At 35.6% G+C, this 13,479-nt stretch overlaps 1 protein-coding gene across 3 annotated transcripts in view; it reads right to left on the bottom strand.

The window, feature by feature from the left end:
• FRY (FRY microtubule binding protein) overlaps positions 1-13,479 on the bottom strand; it is a 320,853-nt gene that overhangs the window by 122,015 nt on the left and 185,359 nt on the right. For all 3 annotated transcript variants that reach the window (XM_084635515.1, XM_084635516.1, XM_084635517.1), the window contains exons 23-29: positions 12,751-12,875; positions 12,108-12,165; positions 10,436-10,527; positions 10,044-10,216; positions 6,266-6,426; positions 5,260-5,370; positions 1,785-1,939 (exon numbers count right to left, since the gene is read on the bottom strand). In XM_084635515.1, coding sequence (XP_084491641.1) covers positions 1,785-1,939; positions 5,260-5,370; positions 6,266-6,426; positions 10,044-10,216; positions 10,436-10,527; positions 12,108-12,165; positions 12,751-12,875 — 875 coding nt within the window. The remainder of the gene's footprint in view (positions 1-1,784; positions 1,940-5,259; positions 5,371-6,265; positions 6,427-10,043; positions 10,217-10,435; positions 10,528-12,107; positions 12,166-12,750; positions 12,876-13,479) is intronic.

Here is a 13,479-nt window from a genome sequence, read left to right as displayed (position 1 = left end):
ACACATTATTTACAGTATCACAATAGAAATGTAGCATGGGAAACCATGGGCTGGGACAAACTGAGTTTTTTAATGGAGAGGATTCTTTGTGGAAAGAGAGGCATAAGTTATGCAATACTACATTGCTAATTTACAGCTGGATTAAGCGGAGGTCCCCCTACCCTTATTGCTACTGACGAAAGGATGGAATATGGGAAATTGCCAACCAGTTTTTAGTATTAGCTAAACTCTCAACATAGCTCCCCAAATAGGCTGAAATATGAGTTTCTTCTTGAAAATGATCATGCATTTTTAACTATTGCTAATGGCACATCAATGAAACCGTTTCCCAGGGCACTTAGTCCTATCTAATAAAAATCTGAGGAGAAAAGACTGTAGGTGAAGGGCTAGTATTATTGTGTTTTCTTTTAAGATAGCAAAACTGAATCTCAGAAGCTACTAAATCTACAAGCATAAAATTCCAATCATACTTTTTAAATCTCAGGGCAATGCAGCTTGTACTTGCAGCTGTTTCTATAAGAACAAAATAGTGTTTTTTAGAGATATACCAAATTCTAAAATACTTAACATGTTTTGAAACTTTGCACTGTCCCACACATTACTCTCTCAAAACATACTGATCAGACATCTTGCCAAACTGTTTTTGTCAAGAACTCTCAGTCTAAAATATATCAGCACTCCAAATGCCTAGTCAGATGAAAACTATCCTTTATTTCAAAATAACTGTTAAACCTTTTTTCCACTTTAATCCTGAAAAGATACTAAGAAAAAAAAATGTTTATGCAGGACATATACAAAAAAACAATGTTTTGTGCTCCCACTCTGTTAACATCATTGATAATGTTAATCCGAACACAAAAGGTAAGGAAACTCAGGTCAAATCCAAGGGCAGTTAGAAAAAGGACAAAATAATTGTTTGGCAAATGACAACACAGAAAACTTTTATTTTCATATTATTTAGTCTGAAGGCATTGGAAAAATCCATCAAAAATTGTTTTGGCACTAGGTTTAAAAATGGTGTTACAAATAAAAAGGTTTAGGCCCTAGTTTACCTTTCTGCGCATGGAAGGATCAGAAGTTCAAACGCCTACGCAGCAACAGGAGACTACAAGGGGCAATTTATCACATGCTCAAAAAATGTGCCTCAGGCAGGCCTGTAAGAGAGTGACAGGGATGTGTAGCCTCAAAACATTGTGTAAAAAGACATGACATGGGAATGCTAGCTGCAATTCCATACAGAACTTGCTCAACATCCTGGCCACTCCCTTGCAGACTTGATCACATACACAGATAAGGCAGAGATTATTTTTTTAACCTTTCCCCAATACTGTGCTGACTTTGTCAGTATAAATAAGCATGTTTGCAGACGCATTTCATGTGATAAGAGATGCTCCTCCAAACTTTTTGCATCTGGCCCCAGATCTGGTGCCTTTTCTCCTGTTTGCTGCAAAGTCACAGAGGTGACTGTTATTCAGTGGATGGTCTAAGGCAGTATAACACTTGGCTGTGCAGATGCTTCACCATTCCCATTCACATACATGAGTTTTTTTCTGTGTCTTTCATAGCATGCAACCCAGGGCAATATAGCAACCAACAGCAAACACACTTACAGTTTCAACCATTATTTTTAAATTTAATCGAAAAGAACATTTAGAATCTGTTTCCAACAGAAACAAGTAGGATTACACAAAATATCTGGTGAGTAAACATCTTAGAAATAGCAGCCCTGATCTTGTTTCACACTAACTGCCTCAGGGACAGTCTACTTCTAGGTTTACTAATACCTGCTTCCGCACACAGTCGCAATGGCTTTGAAGCACCCAGAAGCAAGCTGGTATGATCCAGTATAACACCGATCTATAGCCCAGTTGAAAAGATTTACTTGGTCCGGATTTAGTTCCAGCAATAAGACTACAACTTCACATCCAAGCTGATGAACCTGAATACACACAGAATGCCAATTATTATTTTCTGTAAAAAATAAAAAAGATCCTCCCAAGGTTTCTTAAAATTATGCAGGGAGATAGACACAAAGTCACAAAACTAACCTGCCTTTTACATGAAAAAAAAAAAGGACCATGTTTATTGGGCACTATGGAGAAAAATAAAGTGGAGCGTTTATCATAAATACATTTTATGTATACCACAGATGGGATTTAACTCAGTTGTGAATAGTCCACACTTCATAAAAATATGTCTTGCACAAACCCCATATATGTTAAATATATTTTTTAAAATAGACCTTCAAAATAAGGGTCAAAGCATAATATTATGATTAATATCCTGTGTTAGGAGATCTGGGTTGTATTCCCAGCTTTAACACACACTTGCTGGCTGACCGTAACATCCATGTGTCTTTGCTATACAACCTGTAAAACATAGATACTGCTAATTTTCTACCTCAGAGGAGTGCTGTGAGGCTAAACTCATTCATGTTCATTAATCCTTTAAGTAAAGCTTGGAGTACATCTTTCTGTTTCTTGGATTGCAGATAATGTAGAAGCAAAAGGTGTTGTGCCAAACATGAGGTAACACTATTTTGGATCTCACTATGATGGACAAAGATGAAATTAATCATTGGACTGGAGGTTAGTGGTTATCTAGGGATGAGTGGTTATGATGTGATTACATTCAATAGGGGCAAACAGAGGATAGTCCCACCCATAATATATATATTTGGAGCTTCAAAAGGGCTAACATTTCAAAGCTGAGGAAAATTATCAATGAAAATGACTGTGAAGAAAAATTTAGACAGAAAAATGTGAATGAAAACTGGGAATTCTTTAAGAAGAATTTATTAGATGGCAAAAAGCCATGGTTACACAATCAATATGTATCAAGAAACAGAACAAACTTGGCTAAAAGCCAATCTTTGTTCAGCGGTAAAGTGAAAGCAGCAATTAGAAATAAAAAATCAATATGTATCAATTGGAAAAAGGGGGAAATAGACATCCATCAATATAAATTAGACATTATGAAGTACAAAAAAATTGAAAAAATAATAAAACATCAGAGAAAAATCCATATTTGGCTGGGCTAAGGACAATAAAGAGATTTTTAAATGTTAGGAGCAACAGAAAACTTTGCAATCATTCAATTATTTAATTGAGATGGAAAAATTATTAATAATGATGCACAAAAAGCAGATGTGTTTGTGACAATCAGCATTCAATAAATATTTCTGTTCTGTATTTGGAAAAAACAGGATGAAGTACTTATATCATATGATAATGAAGAACTTTTGAGTTCATTAGCAACTGAGGAGGATGTTAGACAACATCTACAAGGGATAAACCCTTTTTGATCAGCAGGCCCAATAACTTGCACTCAATAGTTATAAAAGAGTTAGCTGAGGAAATCCCTGGCCTGGTGATTAAACAGTAGGAATATAATTAATGCCAGTCAGTCAACAGTATTTTGCAGAAAACAAGTATTGTCAAACAAATCTGATTTTTTTTTTTTTTGGATGAGATTACAAGTTTGGTTGATAAAGGTAACTTTGTAGACTTCTGTAAGGTGTTTGTCTTAGTACTGCATAATATTCCGATTAAAAATTAATACTGTACATATAAAGCACATCTTAAATGGAATAAGGGCTGGCAAAATGCTGATACCTACAGAATGGAATGGGGGACTATATCGTGGAAAGCAGTAACTCTGAAAAGAATCTAGGGGTCATAGTGGACAAGCACCTCAGTATCACATCTCAGTTCAATACTGTGGCAAAACGGAATATTGAGATCATTGGATGTACAAACAGGGGAGCAGTGAGTGATTTTTACCTCTGTATATGGCATTGGTGAGACCAATACTGGAATACTGCATCCAATTCTGGTCTCCACATTTTAAAGAGGATATCGAAAAATTGGAGAGGATGCAGAAGACTGCCACAACAATTATTCGAGGGCTGGAGAAAATGCCTTATCATGAGAGACATAAAGAACTCAATCTGTCAGTTTATCAAAAAGAAGACTGAGAGGTGACTTAATTACAGCATGTAAGTATCTTCATGTTAAATAGAGGAGGATTAAGCTACTGCGAATTTAGGGCACTTTACTTCTGAATGAGAGCATCCATATCTATCCAGATTTATCAGGCCATTTCCAGCAGTTGACAAGAACATATGAAGAACAGTGTGTGTGTGTGTGTGGGGGGGGGGGGGGGTAGCTGCTGGAAATGGCCCACCTTGATTATCACTACAAAAGGTCCACCCCCCCCCCCGCCCGCTCTCCTGCTGGTAATAGGTCACCTTACCTGATCACTCTTTTTACAGTGTGTATGGTAACACCCATTGTTTCATGTTCTCTGTGTATATAAATCTCCCCACTGTATTTTCCACTGCATGCATCCAATGAAGTGAGCTGAAGCTCACGAAAGCTTATGCTCAAATAAATTTGTTAGTCTCTAAGGTGCCACAAGTCCTCCTTTTCTTTTTGTGGATTCAGATTAACACAGCTCCTACTCTGAAACCTCTCTTCCCTTTATCATCTAACCAGAAATGTCTTTAGGGCACAATCATTTTAAATGCAAAAATAATCCATCAAATTAGTACTCATGGAGTTATTTTCAAACACCAACAAGTCAATAAATATTTGGTTGTTACAGATCCAGGCTATAAGGTAAAGACTCCATTTTTCCTAAAATTAGTAGGTTTTTTGCCGCCTTCTGAAGATCTGCCCACACACATTGACTCACTCAGATTTGCCTCACCAGCAGCTACATCATTGAGCAGGAAATGATTTTACATTCTTACTTCACAAGACCTGGAAGCAGGTGGAAATACTCCAAACAGAAAAAAAATACTTTTTGAGATCATACTGTCCTTGACCTTTGTATTAGTAATGGATGAAAAACCTAAAATATTGCTGCAAACCAGTCTGAGCCTCATAACAGAACCCTGCTTAGTTTAGTATGCTACACGAACTGTGTGTCCTGAAATAATAAAATTCCTTTTATTACTTAAACGTTACTGTGATACGGTTCATTATGCATTTGTATTTGAATACTGCATGGATCTATTGTTTTCTGTTCAAAACAAAGGTCACAAAGCCTACAGTCATACAGACAGGTTTCAGAGTAGCAGCCGTGTTAGTCTGTATCCGTAAAAAGAAAAGGAGTACTTGTGGCACCTTAGAGATTAACAAATTCTAAGGTGCCAGAAGTACTCCTTTTCTTTTTACAGTCACAAAGTGGACTGTATTCAACAAGTACAGAGTTTAAAATCATTTTAAAACCATACATTATTGATGAGGTACTTACTCGTAAATCTTGACAAGCTAGAATGTTATCAAGCCATTTGTAAAGATAGCCATCAGGGGAAAGACCCACATTGTCAAAAACAGGGCCACAGCAGAGTACAGCTGACATTGCCTAGTAATACAGAGAAATCTGTTTAATTTAACGTTTGTGAATGTGTATAACAGACTGTGCTTGCAAGACATTTCCAATTGCTACCTGTTTTTAGTGAAATAGTGCTTTTTTGCTAGATTTCAACATTTACATTGATCTAGAAGGTAACTGCATTAATTAAAATAGGTTAATTATAATTAAAAACTGCATTAATTAATTCAAATGCTGAATTAAAAAATTAAGCACATTAAAGGAACAATGCAATAGGAACACTTTGCAAATGCTTCAAAATGTGTTTTGTCATTTCAGCCAATCTGTTCTTAATGAGATTATAAAACCTATTAAACATTTAATTAGCTTCATGTTCTCTGTCTAAATTAAAATTGTTTTATATCATTTGATGCAGCATATACTGGTACACAGAACATTATTTCCCCAGTTTATTTAGGAGCTTGAGTTGCAGCTATTAGAGCTGGACAAGACTTTTAAAACTATTGAGTACATCCCCATATAAGTGCAGGATATAGTCCTTTGGAAATAGGATGTATCAGATACTGAACTGATATTGCACTTGATTTTAGGGCCTGATATCCTGCTTCCACTGAAGTCAGTGCGAGCCTTTTCTTACTGAAAATCTAAATAATAAAACAAAATTTCACTCTATGCGGGCAACAAAGAAGTATACTATGAGAAATAACTTTAGATTACAATTTTGGAAAGAAAAATAGGAATTTTTAACTTTCTAGATCTCTCTCTCTCTCTCTCTCTCTCTCTCAAAATAATCAATTACTTTAAATAAAAGGAAACAAATAACCACAATATCTGCCTCTTTTACATTTCTAAACTTAGGCTTTGTTGTTGTAATCTGTTTTACCGAATAGATCACTTTGCATAGTGGAAGGAAAATATGCTATACCTTTAATGCACAATACTGGTATCTTGTAATCTGGTGATTTCTGTCACTATAACGATCCAGTGGTGTAAACATAATGCTGAAAGGTCCAGCCCATTGACTAAATAAGATGAAAAGGTGGTGCCTCAAGCTTTGCTGAGGGAAGAGAAATCTCCGATGGTGAACTAAGGGAATAAAAATAAAATTTGTCATGGTTTGCTAAAGTAAAATAAACACAATAGAAATAGTCAGTCAGTGCCCTCTCCCAATGGCAGTGATATCACTAGTGATAGTATATGAATTTCATACTTCCATGAATAGAAAGTCTTTCCTTATATTTGAGGATACACTTAGTTCAAAGTAGCTAAACATCTTTTGTCAACCTAATATAGTTAATAAGAGACATTTTATTTTCAAGAGCCTTAATGCTTTGAATGAACATGTGTTTATATTTTATAATCATGTCTGGGTACACTAACTTTAGAATCAGGGTTTAGGAGTTCACTGCCTCAGGTACTCCTTTCATGGTAAACTCCTACCTACGTGATATTTCCAGGTATTTCAACACAAGCCCTAAGAGTGGATAAATGCTTGTTGGATCATATTAAAGAAGTTCTGTATTAAAATCACAAATGAGTTTGGTTCCCCAGAGTTTAAATTCCAGGGTATTACTAATTAAGAGGTCTCTTGGTTTTTGGTACTGTTTCTCTCCCTCTATGTATGAAACTTGCAAGCTGCTAATTGTGTTAGTACATTCTAAGACAGAGTCTGTTCTCAAAGCAATTCACAGAGAGAGAGACTCAAAGCAATACTCTAACAACAGAAACAGCACCCAGAGACTCCCCGCCCTTTTGTTGTATTAACCATTGTGATTAAAATAGAGATAGAGGATGTATGTGGATGGATGCTTGGTGTGGATAATAACTGAATGATCAGGGAGGTGCCAGCCTAAGAATCCAGTGTCCATCGGCTGAAGAAGGCGTCAAGTGGAAATAACCAGAGGACCCCACCCGGAGGGCAGACTGGAGTCCACCCAACAGCCTCAAGAATGGGAGAACCAAAGAACAAGATAACATCTTGGAGCCGTCAGGAATGTGCTATCTGCTGATTGATTCAGCAACAGCATGATGAAGCAATTCCCATAGACTGGCATAGGAAGAAATTCCTATAAAAATAGACTCTAAAAAGTGAGAACTTTGGGGTCTGATTCTGCAAACCAACTTCCAGGAGCATCAGATGAGCATCTGACAAGGCCCTGCTCCCTCCTCATGTCCAGGCCACCTGGCCAGTGGCTTGGCATGAGCAACTCTAAGGCTGGTAACTATGATAACAACCTTGCAGAACCTGTGTGTGTGTGTGTGTGTGTATGTTTGTATGAATGAATGAATGTGAGAATAAATTTGAGATTGAATGGAATGTTATAACTATAACTAACTGCTTACTATGATTCTTTCTGTATTCACAATAAATGTGGTATTTTGCCTTTTTCCCTTTAATAAGATCCGGCTGGTTTTTATTTTATTGGTACAACATGCTGTCCTACTATAGTAACAGGTGGAGATAGGAAATAGATCAAAGCTTTTATCATATCATTCCTTTATAAAGAGGTTTGGTAGGCTAACTCAAATGCTAAGACAGTTCCTGAGCAAAAGAAAAGTATCTATTAATGCTAAAAAAAAAATGTGAGAAAAAAATTCAGAAGTTTTCAAAATTCTTCCAACTCAAAACAGGATGGGGGATAGGATCTCTCAGATGGCAGACAGAGACTAGGGAGAAACCAATTTAACAGGGAAGAAATTACCATTCTTCAACATCCTTGTATGCCAGCCCAAAAATAGGAATTTCAGATAGCAATGTCCAATACAAAATTAAACAGTGTATAAATTCACCCTGTGGGGCTGAAATGAACAAGAGAAAATTTTCCTAACTCAGTGAAAAGTGAAAATCCATAAGAGAAGGAAATGACAAAAAAGGTTTAAGTGCTGCATTATCCAGATAAAAAATAGTTCCCTTGAGAGGGCCTAGCCCATTCCTGCTGCTACTTCTCCTGAAGCAGCGCCAGTGCACTGACAGGTTGCTGGACTCATTTTGCCTTTGGCTATAAGGCAGGAAGGGGAGTGGTACAAGACCAATAAAAACATGGAACTGCATATACTAGAACTATCTCTGCTGAGTTACAGGGCCTGTTAACCACAGAAATTAATGCACAGGCCTCCCAGCTGGTGAAGAGGGGACACACTGAACCTATTGATTACACTATTAAAAAGGCATTTCTGGTTTACTAGAAAGAGGCAGGGCACACTGCTGCTGGTGACCCCACATCCAAAGAATAAGATAAAACCCCAAAGTCTAGTCTAGCTAACTAATAAAAATTTCAAGTCCAATATTTACAATTATCTAAAAATAACGGAAGCTGACAATGAAAATGTGTTTGTCAAGGAATTATGTATTATGGCTTTGTAGTTTTGGACATGTTTTAACATCTGCTTGTTAACAGAAAGATAATAGTCTCTTCAGAAAGAAATTTTGAATTAATTAAAACACACAGTTATTGTTGGCTTTCTGCAGAACATATAAAATGGCTGTTTCAATGTGCAAAGTGCATAGAAATATAGTTACTATAGATAATGCACATTAGATTATAAACACAATGAGAATACATGCAAAGAGGAATACCTTTGCAAATATTCACTACTGAGTAATTTCTCACACAAACCCTATATGGATGGGAACAGAAAAAAGGAATTCAGTAAATTGTCCACTGATAACAGCTAATGAGATGGCACCATTCAAATGAATGGGATTTTTCCATTGACTGAAATGGGAGCAGTATCAACATATAGGTGTTCACTATAGACTTCTTTTCCTTATCTTGTACATCTCTTATATATGTTATATATATCATACACCTGAAAACAACCAAATCATGAAACCATCCAGTTGTGCACGTTTCTGGCCTATGTTAATATGTGGTCTCATTACTCTTTCCCTTTCTTCTGCATTCCCTCCTTCCTACTCCTTGGTATGCCTGTTGATGTCTGCCAAATATTCTGTAAACAGCAAATGTACTGGGCGTGAGCTAGCTTCCACATTTTAGTTTCTATTAGTTAGGTGGAGCCTTTTGAAGCAGACCTTTTTACTTTATCTGCTAAAAGAATTACTTTACATTTTAAAATTGTTTAGTCTCTAAAGTGCCACAAGTACTCCTTTTCTTTTTGCGAATACAGACTAACACGGCTGTTACTCTGAAACTTTACATTTTAAAAACAATCTTGCAATACACACAATGCATGAGAATATGGCCATATTATAATAATATAGCAAAGCAAGAGCAGATATGAGCAATCCGTTGCTGTAAGAAAGGCCAAAGGGAGCTTTGCTGAAATGGGGTACAATTGGAAGCAAGTTTTCCACTATATGTTTAAAACTGAAAAAACATTTTCTGCAGCTATCAATAGAGATTTTTTTTCTTTTCTATGGGCCTTTTTGACACTTCAAAGATTGCAGGATAAAGCCCTATGTAAAAGAAATCTGGAGCTGCAATAGGCTGTGTATGGTTCATTTGCTGGGCTTAGAAAGAGAAGAGTCTTATATATGTACATTGCAAGCTTTGCTATGTTGATTCTTGAGAGAATTCTGTACTCGATTGCCCAAATTCCCTCTAATATTTGCTACAAAACAATCTTATGAAGCGTGGCTTATAAAGAGAAAAACAGAAAAACTAAATAATGAATTAATATATCAATGTACTTACACGTGTGTTAAGTGTAGTTGTGTAATATAATGAGGTAATATATCATACCTGGAACACACTGAATCAAGTTGGCAGTCATGGCACTGAAATGTGCTCTCATATCCTTAAGAATTTCAACTTCTTTATCATTTTCAGCCTCTAGCAGCATGCGAGTTAGATCAACATATTCTAAGAACAAGGCTCCAAGGGCTAAAGTATCCCTCTCTAAGGCTCCATTTGTACTAGAATAAAGAAAAGTTGAACATTTCAATATGAGTGACAGTGCATTTAACTTGTGACATAATACATTATCATCTTTAAACACAGATTTTAAGCTTCCATAGTTGCATATTTTAAAAAACCCCATATTTTGTATATTTTATAATTGTTCAAAGAAGCTACTAAAACAAACAGAATGATGACATCACCAATGGAAATTCTTCCATACAAAACAGTGTTACCTGTCACTTATAACAGCAGCATCAGCAAGCAATTCAAAAATTCGCAATAGCTGCAGTCTCAGCAGATCTCGGCGCTCACGGCGTTTCTTATTCTTGGGGTTAAAAAAAGAGATACTTAATACATGCGCAGGTGCAGACATTAAAATAATGCAAGCCTGGTCACTGAAGCTGTGTTTAAAGCAAAGCAGTATAACTGACTTATTTACTTATGATGGAGTACTATGACATTTGCGTGTACCATAGTACAGGTATGCTTACATAACAACACAGGTAGAGGTATGTTCACATTTCTAACTTTCTAAACAATTCTTGAAAAAACAGTTTATAGCCATATTTGTCCATAAGGAAAAAGTGAACATGGTATTCTTGAAATTCTGGACCAGAAATAACTTTTAATATTCAAGTTTTGGTGCTGAAAACACACTTTCTTCATGTGCTGAAATATTATTATATGATATCCAAGAATGGTGCTTCTTGGATCTTTGAAAGTGAGCATCAGCAGTACTTCCTGCAGCCATGATAGTCTTAGTTCATAAACTCTCTCCTGTATTTTATACTTTCACTAGGAGAAAGTGTGGTTTAAAGTGTCTCAGAACCCCAATGCTTCCTCTTCACCTAACACTTCCAGAAAGCTCTCCTTCACCTCCAGAAAAGCCCTTGCTTTGCTCCTGACAAATGTGAAGTCAGCTAGCAAGGCTTGCTCTTCGCCTGAACAGCTGTAAGTAGGGTGATGGTGGTGGGTGGTAATAGGGGCCTATATAAGACAAAGCCCTGAATACCGTGACTGTCCCTATAAAATCGGGACATCTGATTAACCTAGCTGGAAGTGCAGCTTCCTGGGAGTGAAGAGAACGACAAAGATGACTTGTTTTGTCTTGTCTTGTCTTCCAGTGAACACCAGAAAGTATGTCTTCCCTCTCCTTCCCCTCTTCCTATGGCTCTAAATTAGAAAAAAATCAAGGGAAGGTGATAAAACCAGTCACTGCAACTAGTAGTGGATTTTTCAGTCAATATAGGACAACCTCATTAAAAGTCATATTTTCCCTGAGTACAAGGCCAGTCTACACTTGAAAGTTGTACCAGCATAATTATTTTGTTTAGGGGTGTGATTTGTTATCAATATAGTTATACTAGTACAATCCCTAGTGTGACGGGGTTATAGAACTAGAACTATATCAGTAGAATTAAAGCAGGGCAGCTTTCTAGTGTAGACAAGGGCTAACGGAAACTGAATCCCTGGTAAGACCTGTTTATACTACAGAGATAAACCATATTTCCAACACTGTTGTGAAACATGGTTGTGGCTGAGTTATGTTACAATATTTTTTTCTCTCACCATTGTAAGTGGGATTTCACTATATCTAAATTCACCATGAAGAGGCGGCACTATATTTAACTAACTTGTTCCTCCCCTAAAAAATATAAATAAAAATGTATGAACTGTATTTTTACACAATAATTTAATTTTAAATAATCCATTTAAATCCAGTTTTAAATGGAATTGCTTTAAGTAATTTTTTCTACACAATTATTGAAAAGTTCCTTTATTAAATATCAAGCTAGAGTTACCAATAGGATGTTTTTCTGTTTTTTTTTTAATTAAAGAAACACATTCACTACTTTTAACTTCATGTTGCAATTTAAATAAACAAATCTAATTTCTTGAACTAACCTCTGGTCTTCTTTCTAGGGCTTCTTTCATTAATGGGTGAAGTTCTTCTACTAATTCCCTAAATTAAAACAAAACAAAAATGTTCTAAACAAAATCCTTCATAATTGAGTCCATCTTCATGAATTAAATGCTCCTTTTAAGATAAAGAGTATTACACTGCTCTCTATAAGGCTTCTATAACACATTTATTGATCTGGATAGTGTATTTTCCCTTCCAGCTACATATTTGGGCACTGGTATTCTCGTGGTCCAACGAGCAAGGACAAATTTTAGGAAGGGTTCCAACAAGGGCTGCAGTTTCTACACTAAGGCAGTGGAGAAAGTAACATAATGGTTGGTTAGATTACACCTAATATGAATAGAAAGGTAAAGCTTTTTAGTGCTTATGAAATATTAGGTTATTGGGAAAAGCGATCTGTGGCTTTCACCCAAAACTTCCATCCAATACCACATCACAAGCATACACTGCTAATTCAGTGCTCCTTGTCATTCCCTTCTCCCATAAAATTCAACATCCTATTTATTACATAAACACTAACATTTTAGAATTAAAATTTTAAAAATTAATAATTTTACATTAAAACAAAAATAGCATATCTGAATTAAAAGCAAATTCCTGGGATTATTGTAAACTGTTCAGTACCTGAAAACAAGAGAATTTGTTCTTCCAAATCCTAATACAAGTGATTCTGTGATTTCTATGCTTTCAAGTCTCATCAAAGGTACTAGCTGCTTTAACAGGACTCCAACAGATGGGGTTCCTATAGCCTAAAATATATTTATTAAGAAATCACCAACATTTAATTATTAGCACTATCTATATCAAATAAACAATTACAGATTTCAAAGCATGAATAAGTATTCAACAAAAAAAGAATAATTTAAGAGTCAAAAAGTGCCTTTTGTAAATCATAATGAAATGACTTTATAACTGTGGATATGTTCTAATTGGCTGTCTTCTACATTATATCCATGTGAGTAAAGTCCAGTAAATATATGGATCAAAGTAAATTAAATCACTGATTTTAATCATGATTTAAATCAGCATGCAGAAAACATTGATTTAAATCACTGATTTTTAATCTTGTTTTACATTTGAACTTACTTATATTCCTTAAAAAAGGTTTATTGTCATTGGTTGGTAACCATTAAAACATGTTGATTTGCAACCAGATATACTCTTTCACTAAACTTGGTGCTTCTTTTTGCTAACCAGGAGGATATACTATATCTATACACATTTATTTAAGCAATTAGATAGCTTTAGCTTACATTTATTCAGACTCTTAATTTTTTACATTTTTCTATGTTAGAAAATGGTGAATGTTGCATTTCTTATTTACTAGATGATGATTAATTTTTACTAGTGATT

The sequence above is a fragment of the Lepidochelys olivacea genome (assembly GCF_965140295.1).
Source record: "Lepidochelys olivacea isolate rLepOli2 genome assembly, chromosome: 1".
Lineage (NCBI taxonomy): Eukaryota > Metazoa > Chordata > Testudines > Cheloniidae > Lepidochelys > Lepidochelys olivacea.
The sequence above is the reverse complement of the archived record's forward strand: the minus strand, read 5'-3'. Positions and strand labels throughout refer to the sequence as shown.